This window comes from Chrysemys picta, chromosome 13, assembly GCF_011386835.1.
Source record: "Chrysemys picta bellii isolate R12L10 chromosome 13, ASM1138683v2, whole genome shotgun sequence".
Lineage (NCBI taxonomy): Eukaryota > Metazoa > Chordata > Testudines > Emydidae > Chrysemys > Chrysemys picta.
In genome coordinates this window covers 49,818,568-49,832,724 of record NC_088803.1, presented here as the reverse complement: position 1 = coordinate 49,832,724, position 14,157 = coordinate 49,818,568, and the positions used below count along the sequence as shown (strand labels likewise).

General features: G+C 46.5%; 1 protein-coding gene across 13 annotated transcripts in view; it reads left to right on the top strand.

Moving 5' to 3' along the window:
- KCNQ2 (potassium voltage-gated channel subfamily Q member 2) overlaps positions 1–14,157 on the top strand; it is a 125,409-nt gene that overhangs the window by 38,729 nt on the left and 72,523 nt on the right. For all 13 annotated transcript variants that reach the window (XR_006176448.2, XR_006176450.2, XR_006176449.2 and 10 more), the window contains exons 2-3: positions 9,286–9,376; positions 11,482–11,608. Coding sequence is in view for 10 of the 13 variants with exons in the window: in XM_065566178.1 (XP_065422250.1) it covers positions 9,286–9,376; positions 11,482–11,608 (218 nt within the window). In the remaining 3 variants the exon portion in view is untranslated. The remainder of the gene's footprint in view (positions 1–9,285; positions 9,377–11,481; positions 11,609–14,157) is intronic.

Here is a 14,157-nt window from a genome sequence, read left to right as displayed (position 1 = left end):
AGGAGTTTCACTTGTTGCAAGCCCCCAAGCTTCATAGCTAAGGTCAGATGTGACGTGCAGCAGGATACGGAATGTCACTTGGAGTGTGTTCATCTCACCTGCTTTTTTAAAGCCATGTGTTTGGTCATGGTCCTCTGGACGCTCTCTCCTCACTTGGGCAATGCATTCCCGTGTACGCTCGGAGCTTTGTTTGCTTGTCCAGTGAAGTGCCATTAGCCCAGGCGGCTTACGGAGGGGTGGGGAAATCTGATTGATTTCCTACCCTTATTTGGAGCAGGGCCAGGGGCCAACACTGGTGGTTAACAGCTAAGGAAAGGATATCAGAGTGACAGCTCTGGCTCCATGTGGTTCATAACGGAAGCCGTAGTCAGTGCCAACAAGCACCATCTGTTGGAAACTTTACAAAGACTTACAATGAATAGTGAGTTTCTGTAGGATTTTTTTTTTTTTGAGACAAATTTGCCTGCTGGTGTCTCCTTTACCCAGAGTTTCATGGGGCTGCTTGTTTCCAGTGCCCTTAATGGAACTGGTACAGTGACTGGAATTAGATTGCTGCAAAAGTTAAAATCCAATTGATTTGCCCAGGATCCTAAGTCCCTCTCCAGTTCAGTGTGTGCTTGTTACGCGTCACCCCTTCACTCTGCCGGTTTGCCCCATCTTTGTGCACAGGGAATGCACTGGGGTTACGCGAATTGTGTTCCTGAAAACCAAAGTGAAGCTGGGGTGTCCAATTCAGGCCTATCTTGCCAATGTCCCATTAACTCAGAAACTGTCCTGCGGTGCTGTCCCTCATACGTTACCCTGTGTTGCTTCCCAGCTCTGCAGTATTCCTTTTGTTTTCCTACTTTAAGCTTTGGGTGAAGATGAAATCCACCACCAGCAACTACTGGCCCCTAGCTCCTGACTCTGAATGGTAATACAGCCTTTCCTCTGAGCGTTGTCCTTAGCACTGAAGTCCTGGCCTGTTTGTCTGTTTGCACCTTCATTTCTCCTCCACTGAGCTCTTCTTTCTATCTAGCAGCTAGTCTCAAAGGGAGAAATTCACCAAGTATGGAGCACCCATACAAAGCCTTTCATACCCCTTAAGCCCCACTTAAGACATGAAGCAGGGCTTTGAGCATCCCTGGATAGGCAGGGATGTACAGGTCAGTTGGGGTGGACCTGGGCAGGTCAGGAGATATTCCAGTGGCCCCAATACATTACGTAGGGGTTAGTGGAGAGGCAGTAGCCACGGAGGGGCTGTGCTATACTCCGATTCCTTTCCTGTGAGTTGGAGATGTGCCAGTCGCATATCCCTACTCCTGCGGAGTTCCTTGCACGAACCGGGGATAACCTGGCTTTGTGCAGTCAGGAAACAATTTTACTGTAGGAGCATTTGTGCAGTCGGGTGAGTCACTTGAGGCCAGAGCAGTTCATCTCAACAACGGCGAGCTGATCCAGGAATCAATATCCACTGCAGAAGAGAAAACATCTTAGGGACACACTGGGTCCGATCCTGCTAAATCAGAGTGGTAGCATTTTACACCCACTTTGCACAGCTGTCACTGATGGCACACCTGGCAAGGCACCGGAGAATAACCAGAAGCTGCTTGAGTTTGGCAACCTGGGGACTGGAGTCTTGTTTCCAAATGCTGAGACTCTGAGATCCAAAGTGTCAAACTTCTTTGGCACGTGAGTAGCACCACATCTATTGATTGCAACTCGGAGCTGCGGCTACTCCAGGATTTCTGCTCCTCTCAGCTTCCCTCCTGCTGACGCATCATGCAGCCACAGGCCACTTGCTCTTTGTCTCTCAGCCCATTGTGGTTCCCTTCCCACACTCCCTTATAGGCTGCGTTGCTCCGGTATTTCTGCTTTGTCATGGGGCTGTCTCAGCAAGGGGGGGAAATCAAGAGCAAGTGGACTCAGGTGGCTGCCTGCTAGACTGGCTATGGAGAGACTGGGTTGTGGAGCTGAGTGCTGTACCAGGTACCGTTCAGCACGCTGGAGGGGTGGCTAACTCATATATGGTCCCCCAGTAAAACTGTGGCAACCTCTGCTGCCAATCAGTGGCCTCTTCTGTGGAGGATGCACTGTAAAATACAGAGGGGCAAAGGATTCTGGACTGGGTTTGGCAGCTGTAGCAAAGGACAGCCGCAAGTCCCTCCGGGGAGCAGGTCTCTCTCCACAGCGATGTCCTACCCTGGGCTCACCAGTGGCTGGAACGTTTCATGTGCGGCTAAAGGGCATCTGTACGCTCCTACTGGACGGGGAAAGCATAGCGCCTAGTGCTCCTTCCTTTGTCCCCCATTCCTCAGTGGGTATCTTCCGGACTGATTCTTACACCGTTTGTGTTTGTAGAGGCAGTGGCTAAACACCTCGTGCTCCTGTCCTGGCCATGTGGAGTGTGTTCAGTGGAGATGACAGGTTTGATTGTCGATCCCACTGGGCCTGTTGGGCGGAACTCTAGCTAACCTTACCATGCAAGCCTGTTCTACAGCTCCATTTAGGAAAGCCGGCTACCTTAGAGCAATGCAGCTTGTTCAGCGGGGTGAGGGTCCTAAGCCTCATCTCCACCCCAGCTCCCGCCCAAAATATGCTGATCCAGACGAGGAGAGAGAGATGGGAATGGGGCAGGAGACAGTGGCGGGAGGAGCTCTCAGACACCCAATCAGAGCCTCAAACCCTCTCTCCACTGTAGAAAGAGAGGGATGGTATCAGTGCACAGCTGCCTACCCGCCTGGGTTGATTCACTGTGGAGATGAATCCTGTGATCGGACCCCATCAACTTCCCATGAGCCTCATATGTTACTGGCCAAGGACACTGCTTTCTTGGTGCCCAGAGGACTCCCTTCTGTGCTGTAGCCGTGGGTAGCCCAAAGGATGAGTCACAATGGTTAGGGTTAAAGAGACTACCCGGGAAGAGAGACACGGGGGCTGGCTCGTCCTCATACAGACACCCTGAGTTCTGCAGCCCAGGCCTTGGGATAGTCTGGTGAACATGCATGTCTATAAGAAGCTCTCATCTTCCTTTCTGATTTATTTGATTGGTTATCCGCATCTGCCTCCATCGCAGGGAGCCCATGCTTGGCTGGGCCCATCTGCCAGAGCTCGCAGCAAAGATAAGCAGAGTTCCTAGAAATATAAGGTGTGAGTTTGGTTCTTCCCCCCCCCAGAGGCCGGTCCCTGTGTCGACAGGATTGTTTGATGTTTCCAGCGAATGGTTTTAATTCTTTAGCTCAAGTGATGGAGGCTCACGCTTTTGGCCCTAAAGGTTCTTGCCTTAAACGCCACTCTCCACCCAAGCAGAGGTTGTAGTTAAGCACGCCCTTGCTGCTCAGAGCACTAGGAGCAGAGGCTGGGGCTTCCTTCCTGATCTGCCGCACCATCTCCCAGCTGTACTTAGTGGCATGGTGCTTTTGCGATGGGGACAGGTGCTAAGATGGAACCGACATTAATTTCACTTGTGACTGAGCGCAGAATTTGAACGCAGGGCTCCAATGCTGAGCATTCCCAAAGATACCTAAACGAGGAGGAAATCCTTGGGATCAGACCCTGAGAGGTGCTGCAAACCTGAAGCTCCCACTGAGTGATATGGAAGTCACAGGCGTGTTAGCTGTGGTTGTCTAGAGCCACTGTTTAGACAGGCCACTGGGGGCCATATGGGAGATGTACAGAAGCTCTAGCCTATAAGGATAGAATGGCTAGGCAGTTACTCACCCTCATTGTCCTCAGCCTTTGTGCGCTGAACGTGATGTCAGAAAAAGGATTCCACAGTGAACAAGCATATATTGGATCCTGTCCGTGTTTTCACAGTCACTGCATGACATCTGCTGGGGTAGGGCCGGTGTTCACAAAAATGCAGCATTATTGAGGTTTCTCTGGATGTCTGTCACCCTACAGGAGGCAGCAAGTTTTCATCGTATACCAGGGTTCAAATAAATACTGTAATTCCATCCCACCTGGACTTTTTGCTGTCCTGTTTATGGCCAGTGTGAGGCTAGAGATCTGTGGCATTGACTGAGTTCCGTGGAACAAAACACAGTTTATTTGTAGCAGAAGCGAACGCTAACCCCCAAACGAACATAATCTTAGAAATAGTCAAAATTCAATTTGCAACGGTATCAAGTGGAGCCAGCGGGATGAATTATTGAATGTTTTTACAAAGTGCAGGCTTTTAGTTTATCTCCGAGCTGGCGTCCTTTAGTGTATTTTAAATATATTGTTAGTAAATTAATTTCACTCATCTTGTTTGAGCCAGTTCTTGTTGCTGCTGACTGACTGATACCTGCTTGGTTCGGGATTTGATGCCAGATATCTTCTTAACAAGGCGTCCCAGGCTTCCAAATAGCCTAAGATTTCATTATGGCCTCAGGCAATAGAGTCAGGGTCCTTCTCTTTCTGTCTTTTAATTGGTTTTAGTGCATCTAGTACTTGAAAAAAGTACAAAACAGAAAGCCTTGGAGACTGAAGTCCTGCCTTTAGCCACGGATCCGTGGGTGACAAGATTGCTGGAACCAGGGCCCTGTTAGTCCCTGGCTTTTCTCTGCTAAGAGTGCTGTGAGGATGCCAATCCTAAGAGTAGATTTTGGATTTGTAGGTGTTTGACCACTAGGGATTAGACGGAGATCACCTTGTTTCCCCTAGGCCACCAAAGAGCCACTGGATGGTAATACTATTCACTTGATAATACTTCTCGCTGCTGTGGGCTGGATCTAAACTGGAGGCTGAGTGGTAAAATGCTCCTTATCTCAGTACCACCCATCTCAGAGAATCCAGATGCGGCAGGATTTTCAGAAGTGCTTAATTGCGTTAAGAACACGAGTCCCAGTGAAAGCCAATGGGATGACTGTCGACTTCAGGTAGTCACATGACCCCGTCACCAGAGCCCCTCACAGTCTAATGTATTGATGCACATGATGCCCCTGGGATGCAGAGCAATGCGATTGCTCCCATTTTCCAGATGGGGACCTGAGGCACAGAAAGGCTAAGGGACTTAGTCAAGGTCACACAGGAAGTCTGTGGCAGAGCAGGGACTAAAACCCAGGTCTCTCAAGACATAGGCTAGTGCCCCAACTACTGGGCCATCCATGCTCTCTTAAATCATTTAGGTGCTTTTGAAAACCTCACCCATAATTTTCATGGAACGCAACAGAGATGCTGGATGAAGCAGTGCACAGGGCAGGTCGACTGAGCCTCTGAACATAGAGATCTGCACCCGCATTCTGAACACGTTTAAAAAGCAAGTAGTCCAGTGAAGTCAATGAGGTTACCCCAGAGATGAGTTTACTGGTGTTCTTGTCCCTGCCACTATTCAGTTATGCACGGCCAGCGTTCTTTACTCAGGGGAGGCGTAGGACTGGGTAAAACAGGTTGTGTTCTAGGTCAGGACTGAGAGTTTTGGACAGCACTGTGGAAGAAGCTAGTGTGATGCCTCCTGGTAATATGCCTTGCTAAAGCCAGTGCAGTCAGCCCCTCACTTTCACAGTGCAAATGAAAACATAGCAGCCGTCTTCTCCAGCTAAGACGTCATCAGCTGTGATCCTCCATTTGGCTTATTAATCTTTGCATTCTCCAGGAGGGATGACGAAGATCCTCCATTCCTTTGCAGTGCGTGTGAGATGGGGAGGAGGACTCATGAGACTGCTTTATTGACAGCACCATATCTGCAGCTTCTTAACCTCATCCCTTGAACATTCCACAATCCCGCTAGATCTCTCTGACAAGGCTAATTGAGTATCAAAAGACCAACTCCAGATCTCATTGAAGTAAATGGGAGTTTTGCCCTGGGTTTTAGCATTTGTAGGCTTTGCCCAAAGTGCTATTTTTACACTTGTTAATTAATTAATCATGTTTATTATGGTAGTGGCTAAGGGCCAACCAAGAATGGCACCAGATTGTGTTAGGTACTGTACAAATACAGAGTAGTCGTCTTTAGGTTTTGTAGATAAACCTAGATATTCAATTAATGTTATAGGGGGAAATGGTGTCTAGTAGTTACAGACTTGGATTTTGATGCAGGACTCCTGGGTAGTATCACTAATGATGTTGATAGGTGACAATCATACAACTCAGTAGTTCTCAAACTTTTGTTCTGGTGACCCCTTTCACATAGCAAGCCTCTGAATGCAACCCTCCCCCCCAAAAAATTAAAAATACGTTTTTATATATTTAACCCCATTATAAATGCTGGATGCAAAGCAGGGTTTGAGGTGGAGGCTGACAGCTCGCGACCCTCCATGTAATAACCTCGCGACTCCCTGAGGGGTCCCGACCCCCTGTTTGAGAACTGCTAATATAACTCCTTTGTGCCTCAGTTTACCCCATGAACACTGGCAATAACACTACCCTTCTCTCACACGGAGGATTAATTCATGAATGTTTGTAAAATGCGTTAAGCTCTTTCAGAGGAAGATGCTGTACTCTACTGAGTCATATTCACCATTTTAAAAAACCCTCTTGACATTATTTTGAATGGTGTATTTTCACCCTAGTTTTTCATTTCTAGTCTCTATATAAAAAGGCACCAGGTGGTATCTTTTCTGATAAATTATTTTTATTGTCACCTTATCTTCCCCCCACGCAGCTTGTCTGTTTCTTCCACATGTTGAATCCAGTCTGTCATTCAGATTGTGAGCTGGCCAGGGTAAGGTCTGTCTTCCTTGAAACATGTCTGTACAGCACCTGCACTTAGCACAATGGGGCATTGCTCTGAGACTGGCGTTCCTAGGCGCTGTTGCAATATACATACATCACAATAATATCAGTAGTTTCTGTAGATAGCTAATATATATTATACATTATCCAGTTATAATACAGTGCCTACAGGCCAAATAGAATTTGCAAACAAAAAAAGGAGAGTGACCTAAAAAAGACCTCCTGTGCCCTGATGAGGAGTTAGCCTATTGATAGGTCTGTTGGAAGTAGCTGCTGCCGTAAGATGCAGAATATTTCTACCTGCTCCGTTGTGGCTGGTGATTTGCATGCCGCATGTTTGCCATCCTTTAGGGATTGCATAGAGGAGAGAATGGCCGTAGGGAAAGTCAAAAGGGCCGGGCATATGGGAATTGGATTATGGTGAAATGATCTCTTCAAAAGGCTGGCGGGTATTTGTAATTTCTACATTAGTGCTGACTTACCAACATGTACGGGCCGTGCAAAGCATGAGGTTGCCATTAAACGCCTTTGAATTATTAGTGGCTTGCTAATGTTTTAGCCTGAAAGTGGAGTGTGTGTTTTGCCCCATAGTCTCCCAGTACCTTTGGCCTTTTAACTCTCCCATCCCTTTAGTTTCCCAGGGGTTTGTGGGGCTGTCTCAGTGGGGTTAATGAATTGTGACACCTCTAGGGTAAGGTTTCTCCATCATTAGCCTAGTACTTTTCTCCTCCTCCCCGAGGCATGGCACCAAGCCTGCTGCCAGACAGCGAGATTAATTCTTCATTTTCACAGAGAGAAAGTTCACTCCCCAGTGAAAAGCAAACAGGACAGAGACGTGTGCTAAAGTAAGATTCAGCGTTAAATATTCAGTGCGAGATGCAAGGATTTAGCCACATGGTTCCCTTTAATGTTACTGGAAGGCTGTGAAGAAAGAGAGGCATCTATTTTGGAAGAGAGGAAGGCTGGAACTTTTTCCACCATAGGAACACAGGAACTGCCATCCCATATCAGAGCAGTGAACATGGAATCCAACATTCAGCCTTAATAATAGTAGGCGCTCAGATACTATTAGCAGTAGAGAACCCTAAGACAGATAGATAGAATAGTCTGTCTCTGATGGTGGCCAAGACCAGATGTTTCAGAATCCAGAGTAATGGACCAACTATAAGATAACTTGTCCTAGGGAAATTTCTTTGTGACTCTCATCACTTACTGATTTGCTTATGCCCTGATCTGTGAGGATTGATATCCCTTATATTTTTTATCCTAATTTAAATGTATGCTCCTATTTTTCCATGTACAAATCTAATGTTTATTTGAATCCTGTAAAGCTGCTGGCCTCGGTAATATCATGTGGCAGTGAATTCCACAGGTTAAATTTGCATCATATTAATAATAATCTCTATCAATTTTAAATTTGTTGCAATTCAGTTTAGTTGCATATCCACTTCTACTGGTGACCTGGAAAAGGGTAAATAGGAACACCGGATTTACCTTCTCTAGAGTGTTTATATCATATACCTTTAGAGAGGAGGCTAATGAGGAATGACATGATAAACTAAGCAACCCTAATCTTTTCCAGTCACTGGAAATCTTTTCATGCTGTTTCTGCTGTACCTATTTTGGAATGGGGTGCCCAGACCTGAACACAGTATTCTCGATGAAGGTGTACGATTGAATTATGTAATGGTATCATAATATTTTCAGTAGTATTGTGTGCATTCTAACATTTGTTTGAACAGTTGCCAAAAGCAAACATGGGGGAAAAGGTTTGAATTCAGTTCAAGGGATAAGTGCAAATTTTGACTGTTCATTCTCCAGTCCCACCCAAACCTGTTCTCCCCATGCTGTAAATACTGAGCTACTCAGGGATAGGTTGAGGTCCGTAGTCTGCTCTCATCGAGGCTGGTGTGAATCTGGAGTTACTCCGTTCACTTCAGTGGGATGAAACTGGGTCTATACTGGCATACCTGAGAACAGTATTGAATTTTAAGAGCCAAATTTGCCCTTCTGCACAGGCCTATTTGGCCTTAAAAAATTAATCAGAGGTTAATCAGAGGTCATTTTTTTGTTTGTTTCCTAAACTGAAGTTCTCTTTGGAGAGCTAAAAACAACATGTGACATGGCAGAGATTTTGAATTGATTTGTGAGTAATATAATAACTGAGAAATTGTGCAGGAGTACTTAATGACTATGGGAATATATATGGAAATATATTTGCCTGGCATCTACAGTGGTGATATGCACTCATTTCACAGTTAGTTTCCATGCAATTGCTATCAAAACTTGCAACAATTTCATTTGGTCAAGTAAAGTGAAGTAATTGGGAAATGACCCAGTGCACACACTTTTCTAATAGCTGTTAAATGAGAACTCTGATCATATTTTGTGGAGCCACATTCTGCTCAGTTTGCACGCTTGCAACAAACTACGGGATTTCATCAATGACTTATCGATTTTAGAATGCCTGGGGAGCACAGGTCAAATATTCCACTGACGATCTGCTAGAGACCGCTTTTATAAAGAGTGACAGTGCTGTTAAAATAGCATTGTGTGGAATGTTTCAAAATGTGATATAGGTTAAATAGCTCGATGAACTACTCTAAAGATTGGCATTATTTTTTCTCTCCTTTTCTTTGTGTCATCCAGTTTTCTCCTAGTTTTCTCCTGCCTGGTACTATCCGTCTTTTCAACCATCGATGAGTATCAGGACAGCTCTGAAGGGGCCCTCTACATACTGGTAAGTTGGGAGTTGCAATCATAAGACAGAGCACGAGCAAGAAACAAACAATATTGGGCTTTTCAAACATGGCAAGCATTTGAGCTGCGGTGTTCAGGATGGATGGGGCAGAGGCTATGTCTGAGAACTGGCTGAGACATCACTGGGGCATGGAGAGATTCAGCCTTCTAAGTGAGGGATAAGTATTTTCTCTCTCTGCAGACATTTGTCTGGATTTGACATGCCGTCCAACCCAAAGCCAGGTAAATCTTTAAAAGCAAGCACCTAAGAGTAAGACCCCTTGGAAGGACTGGGGAGTATTTGTATTAACCTGTAAAAATCCTGACGATCCAGCAATAACCACTTTCTCTTAAGGCGAAAGACAAATATGGCTCGAAATCTAAGCTGGTGTATTAGCTTCTGGTGCCACCTGGTTCATTTGGAATCATCTTTGATTTTTCTTGTCTCTGTGTTAGGTCTGGGTAACAATAGCATGGCATTTAGCCAGCACTAACAGGGCTGAAATCAATTCTTATTTACACTGAGTGTAAATCTGAAGTGATCTGGATTTGCCCCAGTGTAAACAAGGAAAGAACGTGGCTCACAGTCTCAAGGATGACTTTAAAAACCCGAACTGGTGCATGTTCAATTTGTGGGCGTGTGTGTTTCTCTGCGATTGCAAAATCCCGCAGCATGGTGGGCCTGCATTTAGAAGCTGGTTTGATGCCCATTTAAAAGTGTGGCCCTAAATGGCTAAGCTGACATTGTACCACAGCAGAATCAGCCTAGGTGGTAGCCTCTGTTCCCCGTGCTATACAGTTCTGCATTTATCTGAGCTGACATAAAGCCGAATGGTTTTACTACTTAAACAGCTTGGCATGCCTTACAATGACAATTTGGCTTCCGGTAACGTGCTGAGTGATAGCTAGCAGAATTCCTGTCGGCACAGATGCTTACTTCATAGGGCACCCAGAATTCATCGCATCTCCCTGTCTTTGCCTTTCCCTTCCTCCACTCCCACGCCGCACATCAACCAGATACCAGAAGTTAGTGAAAGCTTAATGAGAGCCCTGTACGACTCAGCGTCAGCCCGCGTGAGGTGAACCCCGCGAGTGAAGAAATCAGAGAGATTGTAACATACTGACAGTGAGCGGAGCTTGGCAGCATGGTGGGCTCATTTCCTCTGAATCTCTGTTTGTGGGGAGAAAAGCAACTGCATGTTGGTACAAACGGCAGGTCAACAGTGAAGTGTCTCCTCAGCTGGTGAGGCAGAAGGCTGTTGGAACAGGGTAGGAACTCAGTCGAGTCTGGTGTGGATTTTTAGGTAGTTTGGGTAAACCCATTAGAGTTCAGAAACCGATAGAAATATATTTAGACACAGAAGAACACAGGCCCAGACTTTCCAAGGGGCTTAGGACCAGATTTTCAATTGCTCAGCACTGACAGTTGGGCCAGATTTTCAGAAGATCTCAGCTCCCACTTAGACACCGAACTAAGGACGTAAGGTGCTCACCTTCCAGCTGCTCCCATTGTGACCCTTGTCCCCAGATTTTTCAGAATTGCTCACTGCCCAATGGATTGAGCTCTTAAGAATCCAGCTCATAATTCTCTTTCCTCCACCACCTCCTTCGGGTCCTGAAGTCCATCAATAGGGACAAAAATAGGAAACCGCCAGTTCTGTGACAGAGCTAAACTTTTGTCTCCCTACAGAGCTAAAACTGTCTTGCCAAGAGAAAGATCAACTTTGAAATGAGGGAGAAGGTTTCAAAATAGGGATGGACCTGAACCACAGCGTCCCGTGCTAAATAACAACCCCTCCTCCCAAATTTTAGAGGAATTTGAAAGCTGAATCTGGACCTTGACCCGACTCTAGCAATTAGTCTCTATCTTTATCGTGCATCACAATCTCATCTCTTTGGAACTGTTAGAACTCAAGATCCAGATTCCAGTTTTGTGGCTTAATTCCCTTTTTTGGTCAGAGTCACAATTCTCCTCTGAAAGGACTGTAACAGTGAGGAACAAAATGAGCTTTATTAGTAGATGCTGTTTCAGCCCTCTGCATTGAATCTGCAACACTTTCTTCCCTGCGCCTTCTTCTTGGACTTATTGCATTGTCTCCCCTGCAGGAAATAGTCACCATCGTGGTGTTTGGTGTGGAATACTTCGTGAGAATCTGGGCTGCCGGTTGCTGCTGTCGATACCGGGGCTGGAGGGGAAGGTTAAAATTTGCCCGCAAACCCTTCTGCGTCATTGGTAAGAACTGCTGCCCAGCAGCTGCTGCTGAGAGTGCACGACGAATGGGATAAGGGCCACGTGGGTCATGCTCAGGATGACCGCTGAATTTGTTGTTCTTTGAGAGAACGTATAAATGTTATCAGAACAGGCAACTGGCTTTTCAGCCAGGCATGTGACCCCTGGCAGTCCCGCCTCTAGGCTCCCAAGGTCAAGGGGAACTGTCTGGTTTGCTTAGTGGGCCCAAGGCCTCCCTGGGAGGAATGTATAGTATTGGTGTACAGGTCCTACAGGGAGCTAGAGGACAGTGAGTCCACCATGGAGTATTCGAGCTTATTGTATGTCTGGGCCTGATTCTGAGCTACTGCATTCTCATGCTTGGAGCAGGGATGGAAGAGGGGACAAAGGTGGTTGCAACCCACCTTTGAGTTCTTCTTGTTCTGGACCTGTGCAGGGCCCTGCCCAGTCCCGGATAAAGTTAGAGCAGCCTCAGAATGGCATAAAGTGCACTTTGATGTGGCTGCCGCTCCCATGCCCAGATAAAGCGGGGGAGAGTTGAGTGCAAGGCCAATCACCCAGCCTCATAAAAAACAAACAAACCAACCAAGCCGAAACTCCACGGTTATAGAAACAAAACCAGTAACGGTGGCTGCTCAGCAGAGAATGCTGCTGACCCTCATGTCCTCTGTAGTAAGATGCTATACAGGATGAAAGAGGCAGTGGATGCAAAGCTTAGGGAGGAGGAGGCTGGATTCAGGCCCAAATGATCCTGGGTAGATCAGATATCCACATTAAGGGCCATCATAGAGCAATGCTTAGAACGTATTATCAATGCCATTGACTTTCAAAAGGCATTTGACAGCCTGCATAGGCAGACGTTGTGCAATGTTCTTCAGTCTTATGGAATTCCAGCTGAAGTCATCACCATCACCAATGCAAAGAGCACTGGAAGGGTGGACGACCAGATAACAGTGGTTCCGTGTGGATGCTGGCGTGAAACGGGGCTGCCTTCGATCTCCGCTGTTGTTTGGCATTGCCTTGGACTAGATAATGAAGAATTGTATTAGCAGCAGAAACACCGACATAGCACGGGTAGATGGCAAACACCTAGATGATCTCGGCTTTGCTGTTGATGTCATGCGCTTGAGCAATACCCCTCAAAAGCTACAGAGATAGAATCCTTAGCAAAAACAGCAGGCCAAGCCGGGCTCAAAATCAGTTACACCAAAACAAATATCTTTGAAACCCAGACGTCAAGCAGTAAAATAGTATCCGAGGGCAAAAAGATCCAGGAAGTAGAACAGCTCAGTTACCTGGGCAGCACCATACTAGCCAACGGAAACCTCAAGAAAGAAGTGACATCAAGGATAGGAAAGGCACCCGCAGCATTTACGTAACTCAGCAGTGTATGGAAATCAAACCTAGACAGCACCAAAACAAAAGGGAGGATTTTCCACTCCAACGTAAGCTCAGAGCCAACATACGGCCCTGAGAGTTGAAGATTTATTAAAATGTTAGCTAGAAACCTAGATGCCTTTGAAAACAAGTGCCTAGGAAAGATTCAGGGCATAGGATGCAGAGACTTCACCACCCACAAAGAGATCCGAGAACTCACCAACCTGCAGCTGGTCTCCACTAGACTTAGAAGGAAGCATTGGCCATATCTGGGGCATGTACTTCGGACGCACAGACTCCTCCATGAAGCTGTCAAGTGAAAACCAACTGGTGTGAGGAAACAGGGAGCCCGAGAGAAATCTTAGCAGGGAGGGCAGAACATCTGATCTCAATACGCTGGAGCAGATGGAAGGAGCAGCTAAAGACAGAGGGGGATGGAAGAGATTGGTTTCTTCCCTCTGTGCCAACATGGGTGTGAGAAGGATGCAATAATATAACTGTAGTTCAGAATCAGGCCCTTTGTGTCTCCTCAGAGAAGAAGTGGTCTAACCACATGGGCATGGGAGCTAGGGTCTGGGGTTCTGTATCTGTCTCTGCCACTGGTTCACTGACAAGTCACTCTGTATCTCCATTTGCCTTTCCATAAGACCGATATTACAGTAATTATCTGCCTCACAAGGGAGTTATAAACCTTAATTCATTATTGGCTGTAAAGTTCTTTGAGATCCTGTGGTGGAAGGGGCTGTCTCTGGGCAAAGCAGTTCTTTTGAACAGGGTGAGGAGGGGTCAGAGGTGGGCAGGGAGAGAAGGGATGCATTTGTTCTCAGTGCTTTCTAGAGATGGGCTCAAGCTACCACATTTGGATCTCGATCCTGATTTGACCCTCACAGAGCTGGGGATGTTTGTATGCAGGGTTTTGGTTTAGCCCATTATAAAACCAGGGGCATCTACAAAATTCATGTAGCGATCTGAATGATGGTTTTCAGAGTCTTGAAAGCCCTGGGGTATTGAGACCTAGGCTTTTGCTTTGAGCAAAAGTGGGTGCTTTTAGTACTCTCCCACCCACTCACCTTTGCTCCATCAGTAGCAGAAACAGGCCTTCCTAAAACACAGCCCTTTAGGTTTTCCTGAACGCGACGGGCAGTGGGAACTCCCAGGTCAAGGTGGACCTTAGA